Raw genomic sequence first — 13,536 nt, 5'->3', positions numbered from 1 at the left:
CTGCCTGGTCATTCTAGACAAGTAGCAGCTGAAGCATTCATTGCCGAACAAAATAATGAGTAAGACAGAAACTTCTGACCTTTTGAATACAGAAACATTAAAACTGCACCCTGAGGAAGGACAGAAATTAAGGAAGAACAATGAATGACCTTGCTCTGGTAGAAGCTTTTGATAAAGAGATGATTACAGTTCAGGATTCGAGCAATTTCTTCTGAACCCATGACAAGCAGCTGAAAAGCTGGAGGGCAACCTCATTTTTGAAAATCTGATGATCTCATGTGCTCCAAGTCATCTCCAAAGGGTGATTTGGCTTTAAATCCATATTATTTTTTCCTCCTCAATAGCTCCTATGTAAATAAGCCCTACAACTTTTTCTTGCTGCAATATTGTTATTTGCTGCTGACAACACATTCCTCCATTAAAGTATCCTTCCCTTCCTGGTGGAAGGGGAAGAGGGAGAACACCATAAGACAGAAGGAAAAGCTGTTATAGTTAAAGTGAAGAATCACCATGTGCAGAAGGACATGACATGTCAGCTCCTCAGCAAGCCCAGACCCACTCTGACAGGAAATACTCCCCATGAAGAATGTAACCATTGCTGGTTATTGCATCTGACTTACCAATGACAGAGCGGAGATATATTTTGAAAGAACTTAGGGTTTCCACAGAGAAATAGACAAAACCCACACAGTTTAGAGTTTTAAAGCCTGAAACTGCTGGCCTCCAGAATTCCCAGCATAAAGTCCAAACTCTGTCCAAAAACCTTACATAACTGCATTCTAGAAATTCTGTAACATCCACAATGGAGACAAACACAGAAGACTACAACTCTTAGAGCCTCACCTCCTACAGGTTTGTGGAAAATGCCCTTCTAGCTTCCCTCTCCTGTTCAAAATACCCACACACTTCTCAGCTGTTTCATGCTCAGTGTTATTTTGGTGGACAGTGGCAGCAGCAGGGGTTTGTTGCTCCTGCTCAGCCTGGGTGTCCATGAGCCAGGTGACTGCTGCCATACACAGACAAAGGCTGCTTTACTTTCCACGTGTTTGGTGTCTGAAAAGCAAATACCTTCATTGTACAAGCTTTCTGCAATATCTCCTGTGTACATACCTTTGTCTGACAGAGCCACAAGAACACTGCACCCTCACTCACACTACAGGCTGACATGTCTCTGAACATGAATAATCAAGTTGGAAGTGTTATTTTTATGCCTTTAGAAACACAAGGCAAAAAGAAAGCTCACAGACTGGTAAATTAAAGAACCAAAATTACAAAAAGCACTGTTAATGCTACCTCTGCTTCAATAGGAACATTTAAGGAAGTCAAACTACATTGTTGTGCAATCAAGTGCCATAACTGCTTAGTCAAATACCTGCCACATATTTTCACATCAAAAGTGCCACTCCACTCTTCTTATGAGGAAAAGGACTTCGAAAAGAATAAAGCAAAGAAGTGCTGTAAATTCCTATTCCAGTGTATGAATATAATGCAAAGCAGCCCAGGAGTGGACCATCCCAATGATATTAGAGGGTAACATGAAAAAAAGTCAGCAACTGCTGGCAAAAAAAAAAAGCAGGAACTGTGGGCTGACAAGTATCAGGCAGAATTTATTCCTGCTTCCACAAGTATTATTATTTTGTCTGCCCCTCTTTCTCTCTGTACTTTCCAGCCCATGTTGGCTAAAAAAAAGTCACAGGCAGTATATTAAGAGATTAAAGTCCTCATCTTTGCATGACATTTTGGGACACTGCCAAGGAATATTGGGTGAGCATCTTGGTATCAGAAAGGCAGTTCTGCTAAAACTATAAGAAGAGCATATCCTTGGCTAAAGTACTTAACTTGGTAATTTATTGCTTCCAAAGTTTTTGTTTAAATATCCAAACTAGAAGACAGTGCTGACATTTGTATAAGCTCCTTGCATTTATTTATTCATTTTAAGGACCTGTCTGAGCATAAGCAATTAAGATCTACTTGTGTTTTGTTTATGGGGTTTTTTAAACTGAAAAATGTGCCCTGTTTACTACTATTTCAGAGCAACATGATGCTCCGGAACTGTAAAAATATGTTTTTCTAGTTTCATTGTGGAACTTGCTAAACCACTGATTTTTCAGCTTACAGCCTACAGGCCTCAGAATTCCATTAATTATTTCTTAAAGATGCTCAGAAAAATAATTAAGAATTAAATAACTGTTTCAGCACTCTTAAATTTACTGTAAAAGGGCATAACCTCTTCAGGAGGAAGTCTGTCAAGGGTCTACAAATTAAAATATGTTAAAGGATTCTGGTATTTATGTATTTTTAAGATACCAGTAACTCAACATCACACCACAAAGTTTTATTAAGCTATACACACAACTCACTCCATCTTTCTTTATACAAGGATCTCAAAACCTTCATCGAGCCTTCCAAGGCAAATTCTTAACATCCTTTCACACTGTGCCCACCACGATTAGGAAAAAACATTTAACCACGTTAAACTGCAAACCCAGTCAGATCATACTGTAAACAGGCAAGACCTAGAAAACAGATGTTATTGCTCCAGAGGGACTCCAGTCCCACCAGGCTAACACTTCGAAAAAGCAAACAGGTTGTGCTTAATGTAAACAATACACAAGCGTTGTCTTAAAGAAGTAGTTATATTAACTGCTCCAGTTAAAATAACAAAGACATTTGAGAACACAAAACTTTACCAGAAATTAAGAGCAACTATCTCATGTAAGTGGGAAACAACTATTCTGAATTCAATTACACACCTACTAATTCTCTCACCCCAAAGGAAAGGAGTTTAGAGCCTCTAAAATTGAGACATGTCAGGGAGGAGTGCCTTGATATTGCTAGTGGAAAAATACAGGTAATTTATTGCCTACAAAACATGGGAAGTTATAGACTGTGTGTACACATGGGCAGGAAAGAAGGGGAGATAATGTGTCATAATACAAATATTTTTAATCCATAGTGTTTGCTACCCAGTAGAATTATGCCTGTTAACTCTCAGGCTACTATTTCAAGAGTGCTTAGAGGACAAATGGGCTAGATTTGCCAGACTGAAAGGCAAATAGCAGAAGATGGGATTGCTTCGGCTCCCACTGAGTCCAAATACCATTGCAATGCAAATACTATGCAATAACAACTTTATTATTAATAATCAGAAAAGATTTATTTAGGTTTTACCCACAGCCCATACAAAGATGACAATCACTATTGACACTGTGCCTGCAGTCATCTTCCATTCCCTGTTGTTAAAGACTCTGCAAAAATCAAGGTATTCAGCCACAGCTGTAGTAAAGAGCCACAGAGCAAGTTCCTTCTGACAACTTCACTCTACACACCATGTAGCCTTTTTTAAAAAAAATGGAAAGTTGGATTTTGGTTTGCTTTTTTTTTTTTTTTTTTCTTTTTAAACAGGCAGAACACTGCTACCTTCCCTCATTAGTAAGCCTTCAGAATGTCTGCTCTGTGACTGTCCCAAAACTCATGCTTCTTGCTATGCCCATCAGCAGTAGTCCTGTTAAGGTCTTCACAACAGCACATTGAACAGGCATCTTCTTGGACTGAACTGCACAGAAGCTGAAGTCAGCCTTGTAAGTTAAATTGCAGAAGCCGAGTAGAGATGTTTATACAGATAGACATGCACAGAATGTGTGGTTTAGTGTCAGAGTGAATGCTGCAACCATTAGAAGAGCAAGAACATCCAGAAACTGGCATTTAAAACACCTAAATATGAGCTCAATTGCATGTGCTTTGCTGTTCAGATACAGCTAAGGAAGAGAAAGTCTTGAAGTTACAGTTCACATTTCTTCTCTACCCCAAGCTTGCTCTGACCATACTCTTGCATTTACTCATAAATGTGTGAGAATGATGCACTGGTTTGATTAAGAAACAACATAACTTTAAGGGAAGATGAAGGCTTAGGCAGCTGATTTCATATTCCTAACTTCTCTCCACTAGGGATTCTTTTTGAAAAAAACAAACAGCAAGCAAGTTAGCTTTTTAAAATTAATCAGTAAGAAAGCAATTGTTAGTATCCAGACTTCTGCGCTATATCTGAGAGTTAAGGACCCCACTGCTACTAAGGCATGTTACAGCCCAGCATTGTTATTTTGGGTTTTCTGCAGAAAATACTAGAGTGTCTGCAGCAGGCACATTCATATTTTTAAGGTTACAAATGTAATAACATTAAAGGCAGGTGATTGTCTCTCTTAAGGAAATTAGTTATGGATCTGAAAGAAAGACAAAGAGACAAAGGATTGTTCATCAGCACCACTGAAATCAAATGTCACACGTGAAGAATTACTTCTTTTTCTTGAAATATTTCCCCCATCCAACTGAAGTAAATGATAGGATTTGCCTTCACTTAGTAGTTCCATCAACTTTCAGATGGAAATATTCTTAGCTAAATGAGTAGTGGCACATCTTTATGCATCAATAGCTTACATATTCACACCCACCTCATTTATTTGTCCTCCCAAATAGGAGTATGCTATATCAGAACAAGGATTTATATTTAGTGATGCATGTACTTTAAAAGCATTCATCTTATTTATATGGAAAGCATCACCATCCTTCAGCATAAACATGTTCTGAGTAAGATACAATGCACAAAAATACATGGGGATACAAAGCTTTCCACAAGAAAAATATTTGTGTCCCTACTTTTTATATCCATATTCATGCCACATTTGAAACCTCTCCTCCATGGAAGTGGTTGCACATGTCTGGCACACACTCTTCAACTGCTTCATTGAGAATCGGAGAGACTTAAAACTCATACTTCTCCCACATAGAGAAAAAACCCCAAACATTGAGGTAATCAAACGCAAAAACTATTACACAGAAATTCTGAAGATTCTTTTTATATCTGCTACCTTGCTCACTTACCTTACAGACACTTGTACTTGACCTGTGTCTAAGTTACAGTGCAAGTAACTTTGGGTAAACACCATACCTGTTATTATGCCCACGGAAAAACTGCAGCACACTATAGCAGAGTTGTAATGCCATTTGTGAAATATCCCTCTCCTTTCTTAACTTTAAATTGTTCATCGCATTTCCAAATTGTTTTGCTCTTCCTATTCAGATAAAGTCCAAATAGTATACATCATCAAGGACTGGGATTAAGTTGTTCAATGTATGATCAATTCTGGTTGGTTCAAAGTAAAGTGTAAAAGCAAATGTAAGTATTAAAAGAAGATTCATTGACCAAGTATTTCATTATTGTCATTGCAACTACAGAGCGATGCCTCATGACATTAAAAGAGGTAGATTATGTACAGGGCATAGATAAGAAATGTCAAGAAACAGTTAAGCAAGAATACATAGGTAATCACATCTTCATGCTGTCTGCAGACAGACATTATTTCTTCTGAATTATTTCTAGAGATTTGGAATTAATCTGCCTTACCTAAACCACATGCCCCAGAATGTGCTTTCCTTCAAAACATTTGGGCAGACGGGATGATTAAAAACCATCTTTCTGCACTGGATACTGTAATGACATAAGTCATACATGATATTGTTGTCAACAATAAAGTGATGTTAGCAACACCACTCATTACAGCTGCAATGCATCACACACAGTTTAAGGCAAAGGTATAATTCAAGCAACTTGATGTAACTATCTTAACTGTTTTTACATCCTCCCTTCAGTTAGTAAGGAGTTCCTAAGATGGATGGGAACAACCACCCTTGGAAATTATCCATATTACTGTGCAATGCACATTCCTCAACTTAAAGCAAAACCTTTTTCAGCTGTGCAAACAAGAACTCCCTTTTAAATTTTACCATTTTTTAAAGCCTTTCAGTAGCAATACAGTAAGAGCACATTTCCATTCTCAGTTTGGGCTTGGGCAATCCTGTAGCTCCAATTCACCAGCACAGGCCAGACTCGTTCAACCAGATATGCTGAACCACAAGAGACAAAGAAACTTTTTAAGTATGTGTGTGCTCTCAAGCATCTGATCAAGGTGTGTGATTTTGTTTCATGTTGCTGCACACGCTAAACACCAAAAGACTATTCTTTAATAGTACTTGAGCATAATTTCTTCAAAAGGTTGCGACAACCTTTCCAGTAATCAACACGTATCAAGTACTTAAAGCTCAAAATAAAGTCCTAAGTATTTTAAGAGTTATCAGCTCCCTTTGTGTCTTCCTCACTTTCTTAAAGATACACTAGCAATGCAAGACTAATCCAGCCTTAATTTCACATCATTAGTCAATATTCACATTCTTCACATAAGTCTTTCTGTAATTCCATGTCATTTGCAAAAGCATTTCTCTATTGTCATCAGCTGTTGTTAGTCCATTATAAAGTTAGCAACCATTGCTACAGAATATGCCTAAAAATCTTCCAAATTTCTATTAACTTGGTAGTGAATAAACTGGGCATACCTTGATATAGTAACAACTCAGCAGGTTAATGTGTAAGAGCAGCAGGTAGCAGAGGAATAATAGAAATCAGGGAGGATGAAAGAAGACCACAAGACTCACACTTAACATAAAAAAAACATTTTTCTAATTAGAAACAACCTGGAGGTTTTTGCCAGAATGCCAGTAAGCTCATTCCTCATATCAAGTACCTGAAAATTGACTCAAGTGGAAAGTCTCACCCCTACAGCCAGAAGTGTTTGGTAGAGCTTGACTCAAAGTTCTGTGAACTAAACTATGTCTGTGATTAGAATTTGGAGACCAGATACACTGGCGTATCACTAAGGCTACCTGGTGGAAGGAGCTTACTGTAGAAATTTGTATTTAAAAAAAAACACTAAAAGGAAGGAAAATACTTATAAAGTATGAAACTCAAGGAGATTAATAACATGCAGAGATGCAAAAGCATAAAAGCCTACAAGGAAAGCAAGTGCACCTGCTGGGAATCTAACTGGGAAGGAAAAGCACAGTCTAAGCTCTGGATATTGGCTACAAAGATGAAGGGACACAGCAGACAAATATTTTTCACGCATTGGGTATTCTTACCTTTAAAAATACAGAAATAATTTTATATCAACAGGCCAACATAAAAATATAGGCCAGCTGAGGGAGCACATGGAAATGGACAGGGAAACTAGCAACAAAATGGAATAATCATGGCACAGCCAGTGATATAGACTACCAGGAGCTCTCATTCTGCTGCCAAGTGCTGCATCTAATCCACTACAGGAGCCCATAATTACCTTGATCTACATTCTACATCACATACACACAAGAGATATTACTTACCTTGAGGTCCATTCTCCAAAGGATGATAAACAAGACAAAAGATTAACAGCAGTCGTGGAACCTGCCTTCATTCTTGCTCTCGCACATCCCAGTGACACATTATGTAACTTGGCACCAATAAAGGAACACAAAAAGCAATCAACCACCCAAGCAGGAACCAGATGAATAAATCCACATCTACTCATGAACTAAAAGACAACAAGCTTCACATCTAAACTCCTTACAGACTCCTGTGCCTGCATGATCTGAAGTAAAGAAAGCTTACCAGTCAGAGAATGATACTCATTGGCACAGCTCAAGAATTAAAGATAAGAAGAAAAAAAGCAGACCTGCTAACCTGCTATTATGCCTTCTTCAGTTATTATGAATTTGTTCCAGGATTTGCAAAGATCCTTCTGTTTATTTCTCCCATGCAATTTAATCCATTAAAAACAAAACAAACACAAACATTACAGAACAGATGACCCATACTAAAAATTCTGGAAACACAGAGCACTTGTCATGGTTTGCAGTTCATTCCAGAACATGACCAGCACTAGAAGAAGTAACTATTGCTTCCTTAATTCTTAATCTTCAGTGAATACATACATTTTCTAGCCAGCTGGCCAGCAGAACAATCAATGCCTAATTTTAAGGAATAAATCAGCTATAAAAGAAAGTATAATCAGTACAAAAGAAAAAAAAAGTACAAGGAAATAGAAACCTACATAGCTTTTGCTGTTTATCATAACTTTGCAATCAAGTATAGAGTTCCCATCCAACAGGTATGGGCATCTCACTTTTCTTTGGTCATCTCATAAAGGTTCTGAATATTTTGGTCAGTCTAGGGGAAGTAGGGGTTGCCAGGAGAAGACATCTTCAGTCTCACAGCCCATGACTAAAGTTCTTGATTAGTACAAAATATGGGTCAGCAGAGAAAGGAGGACATTTATGTTCCCCTCTTCCTTCCTGCAACTATTAAATTTCCACAGTGGAAGTAAGCCAGCACCTGTCAGCCTAGCTGAATTCATGACAATGAAATTTTTGATGCTAACATGGGGTAAAGCAGACTTCTGTGAGATTCATACCATACTTCAGTCCTACACGTGACTGTGACGCTACACGTATTATTCTTGTCTTCCTTCACTGTCCTCACAGGAATATGCACAAAGATGAATCAAAACTGAAAGGCAACAAACACAGCTGCAGAGCAATCATTTGCACATGCAGTCTCTGAAACTCTCCCTCCAGAGAGAGTCTGTCTCTTCTAGAGCACTAGAAGAATGTTCTCTTCCAGCACTCTACTGCTTACTTTGGACTCCACTTTTATCATGAAACTTAAGAGAGTTGCAGCTTTGTATTTCACAAACCTGACCACCCAAAATGCAGGGCCTCATCCAATACCTAATGCAGAGACACTGCCCCTCTATTCTAGGAGTTAAGGCAGGGCAAATCAAAACACCATAAGCAAACATCACCTGTCAGCTGCTTACATGAGAGCTTCTGCACACAGAGGTATCAGTGGCCACCTGTCACTTTATCAGTGACAATCAAGCCACATGCAACCTAGAAATACCTAGTCTAGTCCACTAACTCTAGGTTGCACAGGATTCCCAGCAGAGCCTCTTACAGAAGTCCACGTCTTCCAGTCCAGGTCACGGAAACCTCAGTTCAGCCTCAGCCAGCCCTTCACCTGAGCAGCTCCTAATGTGCTCCACGAGTGGCACAAGGTGTAACCGCCCAGGAAATGCGGCACAGAGAGCATCAGCTGCCTGCCCCAAATTCACTCTGCAGAACTGAGCGCTGCCTTTGGGCAGAGGTCACCACGACACCAAGGGTCCCAGGAGCGCAGCACGCTGCTGCAGGACAGACCCAGAGGGGAAGACTTGTTAGTGCCACCAGCAGCTCTCAGCAGAAGCCCTCCCACACCAGCTTCGCAGCGGGCAGCACTCACCGCAGGGACATCCACCCGGCACTTTGGGAACAGCTGTCCAGCGCACCCAGAGCATCCCCCTCCCGGCACTGCTGCCCCTCGGGACAAGAGCGGGCGGGAAGGGCGGCCTCTCACCTGGAGGAGCACGGCCAGCAGGACGCACAGGTACACCTGATAGGGGCCCATCTGCCCCACCAGCGGGAACGCCTCCTCCACCTCCATCCCGCTCCCCGCCCGCCGCGCAGCTCCTACGAGCGGCCGCCGAGCAGCGCATTCCCGGGGCGGGGCGGGGCGCGGAGCGGCGGCCGGGCCCTCGCGGCGCTGGAGCAGAAGGAGCGGGAGGAGGAGGAGGAGGAGGAGGGAGAGGAGGGCAGGGCGGGAGGCGCGATGCGGCGCTCATGCGCAGGCTGCGGGAGAGCGGCGGCGGCCGCCTCCCTCCCAGCCGGGCGGCCGGCGGGGCCGCGGCAGCGCGCGGGCGCGGCGCAGGCGCACGGGCGGGACCGGCGGTTGGGCGGGACCGGCGGTTGGGCGGGCCGGGCCGGGCCGGGCCGGGCCGGGCCGGGCCGGGGCACGGAGCGGCTCGGCGCTGCGGGGATGGGCCTCGGCGGCCTCGCCTGGGCACAGCTCTTGGGATCGGGAGGTGCTGGCACCTCTTGGCGAGAAGGCTGCGCTGGGTCCGTGCTGGCGCGGTGTTCCCGGGTGATGGCACTGTCCGTGCAGCGGCTGGGCTCCCACCGTCCGGTGTGGTCCAGCAAACACGGCGGAGTCACTGTGCGCTCAGCCGGTTTGCCCCGTGGGAAGCTGTACCCACAGAGTGCGCGCTGCCTAAGTTCTGTCAGTTCGCAGCAGACCCCAAAATGCTGACACACCTCCGCTGTGGAATATTCTGTGATGATACTTCATAGTCTACCTGCCGATAGTTGGAAAAAAAAAAAAAAAAAAAAACCACAGACCGAAACGGACATAAGTTTATTGTGTAGGTGCCACTAGAGGTCAGTTCGGCACCCACACAAATCTTACTGTTCTTGATTTAAATGCCTGGTGAGGACGTGCCTCTCTCCATTACACCAGTTTCCACAAAACTGTAGTTGTAGTGTATTTCATGAAAAGAATTTGGAGAGACTTCACTGTGAATAAGGGGCAGAAGTTCTCACTTAGAAGTAATGGGAGTGGTTTGGGAAGGAGCATGAACTCTACTGCATAGAGAAGGGAAATGAGATAAATCCAAGTGAAATAGGCATCTTGCAAAATGGCAATGAGTTTTTCATGGTCCATTTTCATTACACCTTTACAATAAAGCTCCAGGAACATGAAAAAACTTATATTGTTGAGACGTTTTTTATCTAGTGGTACTGAGAAGCAGCAGCAACATCTTTGTGTTTGTAGCTTTTATTGTAAAAACAATAGGAAGAGAGTTGTTGTGAGTTGTGACCTTTAGGACCATGCCGGGAGCCTGGGAAATAATACCATTTCTGTGCTGAAAAGATCTTGGCAAATCGACAATCATCAAAGCAATTTACTCTTAAAATGAAATTCACCTTTGCCCTAAGTACTTCTTTTCATATTTGAGGCTTAGTACAGATTGATTAAACACAAAACAGCAAAGGATTTCTGAAATGTCAGGACCTTTCTGCTGTTCACCCAACTGCACTTGTCTAATTTTATTGCTCAGCTAAAATGTGGAGGACACGTCTTTGTGTTTAGGAGCTCATCTTCCCTTCATCCTTCCCGCTCTCGCCAGTTCAGCCACACTTCCTGGCAGCCACAGCTTTATTCCAGCTTGTCCAGTAACGGGGAGCTTTACCATCAACGCCCAGCTCCTCCCTGACTCTTGAGCCAAGGTGAACAGACCCCAGGGATGGAGGTGGTATGTGTCTCCCTGTCAGGATTGTACTGCCCCAAATTGCTGTGTGCATCCTGCATTCCCCAGGCACTTCTCATCTCTGTCTCACCTGGGACCTCCAGCACTCCTGCCTGGGGATTTTCCTCCCTATGCTCCCTGCTTGCTTACAGCCTCCCAAGCTCCAGGCTCTGCCTGCCATAGAGGCAGCAATTAAAAATCGTCAGCTTTTTGTATTCACCTCCATGGGGTGCTGCCTTCCAGATGATGCTTCTGCTCTACTCCTGCCACACTTCTGCTGAGATAATACCTCGGATTCAGCTTTCAGTTCCGACCATAGAGAAGTTACAGCCTTGGCTTTACACATATCAACACCTTGCAACAATGCCCTGTGCCTAGGGAAAACAGCTGTTAGGGAGCTGTCTCTTCTTGTGCTGCTGCTTCCCAAATTGAGTCCAGCAAAGAGCCATGTAGGTGATTAAGGAACTGGAGTATCTGTCATGAGAGGAAAAGCTGAGAGCTGGAACTGTCTAGCCTAAAGCTAAGAAGGCTTAGGGAAGAACTTCACAATGAGTGTAAATAACCAGATGGAAAGGAATGAAGAGGAGAAGCCCAGGCTCTTCTCAGTGCTGCCTTCCAACAGGACAAAAGGCAGTGATGACAAGTTATACCCACTGGCAATGAAAGGCCACCGTCCCATGAGGCCAGTGGTTTTGGAGAGGCTTGGATGCAATGTTTAGAGGTTTCAGTCAACAATAGCACTGCACTCCACTTAGCCAGTGATATGGCCTTGCTGGAGCCCTGAGATCATCCTAGAGAATTATTCTCTGTGAAGTTCATTAATGTACAATTTGCTCCCTCCTCCTCCTCATTAATAACCATGTCAAATAAGAATACTCTTAATAATCCTGTCTGTGGGGAATTTTTCTTTTAATGAGACCACATCAGGCATCTTAGTCATAGATATGGTGTCTCTTAGGTTTTTCCACATTGCTCCCAACCCTCTCTCTGTTACTACTGCTTCATGGGTTTGTTGCCATTAGAGACTTAAACATCAAATTTATCTGGGCAACCCAAAACTGAGACAGCTGCGTGGCTTCTTTTTCACCCTTTCTGAAATAATAGTTCCAGATACATTCTGCCCTGTTCTGTCTCTATGTAATGATGACCCAGAGCATTGAAAGCAATAGATATATGTAAATGCAAAGGGATAACCTTAAGCTATGTTCCTCTCTAGGAATCAAACAAATAAACAAAAAATTTTTAAAAAATCACATATCTTAGAGTTTTAGCACTAAAAACTCATTCTGAGTCACTGATGTTCTATTATCAGATTTGCTATATTCATTTGTAGTAGATTATGATAGTGGCCAGTAATTTTTCTTTGGAAACACATGCAATGGTAGTTTTAAAAAAGACCTTAAAAGAACTTTTGATGTTCCTGTCTTCTGGCTGGGGATTGCTTACCCATTCAAAGATGTCCACACAAATTGTTCATTCAGCAGTTGGCACAGATGAGACCTAAAGAAGTTCTCTTCCTGATGGAGAAAGTTTCAGGTCATCCATTAATAGATAGCGTGAGTTAGATATGAAACTCTGTAGCCAGGCTGCTGTAGATGACAGAAGATAAGTGGGTCCTAGTGAGGGATCAACAAGTACTAAAAAGTACAAAATTCCTCTGAGGTTTATCTAAAAAAGAAAACGCTTCTGACTCTCAAAAGCCCCCCAGAGACAAATTGTTCAAAGCTGATATCTGAAGGAAATATTTACCTTCTCTTGTGATACCCCTGTGTAGACATTAATTTTTGGCCACAGCAGGAGATGGCATTTGGGCCAGAAAGGACATTTGCAGTCCTGTTGCCACTTTTGCAATCTTGCACTTCATCAGGTTCCCATCTCCTTGTGACCTCCACTCCCTAGCTCACAGGAGGTTTCTGCCACATCAGTTGTGTTGAATGCTGAACACTGAATGGCAAAAGACTGAAGTCTGACTGTGGCAGTGAGAATGGCAGCTGTGGAAAGAGTGGTGGGATTCTCTTCCACAAGAATATAAAGGGGTTGTGGTTCATAAAACCCGTTACTATTAAAAAAGCCCAGGGCTAAGAAGGGGTCTCTCCTTTAGGATGAAAATAAAGCAGAGGTTCTCTTGATCTCTTAACTTCATCTGGTCCACAGCACGATGACAGGAGCAGTTAGAGGGTTGACAGTATCTGCCAGAATGCTTGCCTTTGCTGGCCCCCTGTTATGGAAAATGAAGATTTTTTTCCAACCAGACTAATCAGCTGCTCGTTGCAGCTGGCTTACCCCATAATACTATGCAAAGCTAGCATATGGCTCATTACAATATACCCTGACTAAGTGTGCAGCCAAACAATCCACCAAGGCATTTTTGCTTCTCTGATGTGTTGTTTGCACTTTTTGCAAACAAAGCAACAAACAATTCCTTTGGAGGCACTTTTCAATTTTAGACGAGGCTTGGGGGATACTGAATTTCTGTTTGAACTGTGAATGATGTTAAAAGCTGGTTCCCTGTCCCTTCCTAGATGGACAGTCTGTTGCAAAACAGATCCAG

General features: G+C 42.3%; 2 protein-coding genes across 6 annotated transcripts in view; one reads left to right on the top strand and one right to left on the bottom strand.

Moving 5' to 3' along the window:
- The window catches only part of SLC22A15 (solute carrier family 22 member 15), a 47,550-nt gene extending 38,047 nt beyond the window's left edge, over nucleotides 1-9,503 (bottom strand). For 2 of the 4 annotated variants that reach the window (XR_014952897.1, XM_085572082.1), the window contains exon 1: nucleotides 9,146-9,441. Coding sequence is in view for 3 of the 4 variants with exons in the window: in XM_085572082.1 (XP_085428208.1) it covers nucleotides 9,146-9,346 (201 nt within the window). In the remaining variant the exon portion in view is untranslated. Of the gene's footprint in view, nucleotides 1-7,212; nucleotides 7,320-9,145 lie in introns of all 4 variants that reach the window. The other 2 variants (XM_085572101.1, XM_021548849.3) reach the window with 2 other exon arrangements.
- NHLH2 (nescient helix-loop-helix 2) overlaps nucleotides 9,151-13,536 on the top strand; it is a 49,435-nt gene continuing 45,049 nt past the window's right edge. For both annotated transcript variants that reach the window (XM_085572125.1, XM_085572133.1), the window contains exon 1: nucleotides 9,151-9,289. The gene's annotated coding sequence lies outside the window, so the exon portion shown is untranslated. The remainder of the gene's footprint in view (nucleotides 9,290-13,536) is intronic.

The sequence above is a fragment of the Lonchura striata genome, chromosome 1, assembly GCF_050655825.1.
Source record: "Lonchura striata isolate lonStrDom1 chromosome 1, ASM5065582v1, whole genome shotgun sequence".
In the NCBI taxonomy this organism is placed as follows: Eukaryota; Metazoa; Chordata; class Aves; order Passeriformes; family Estrildidae; genus Lonchura; species Lonchura striata.
This window is presented reverse-complemented; position numbering and strand designations above follow the sequence as displayed.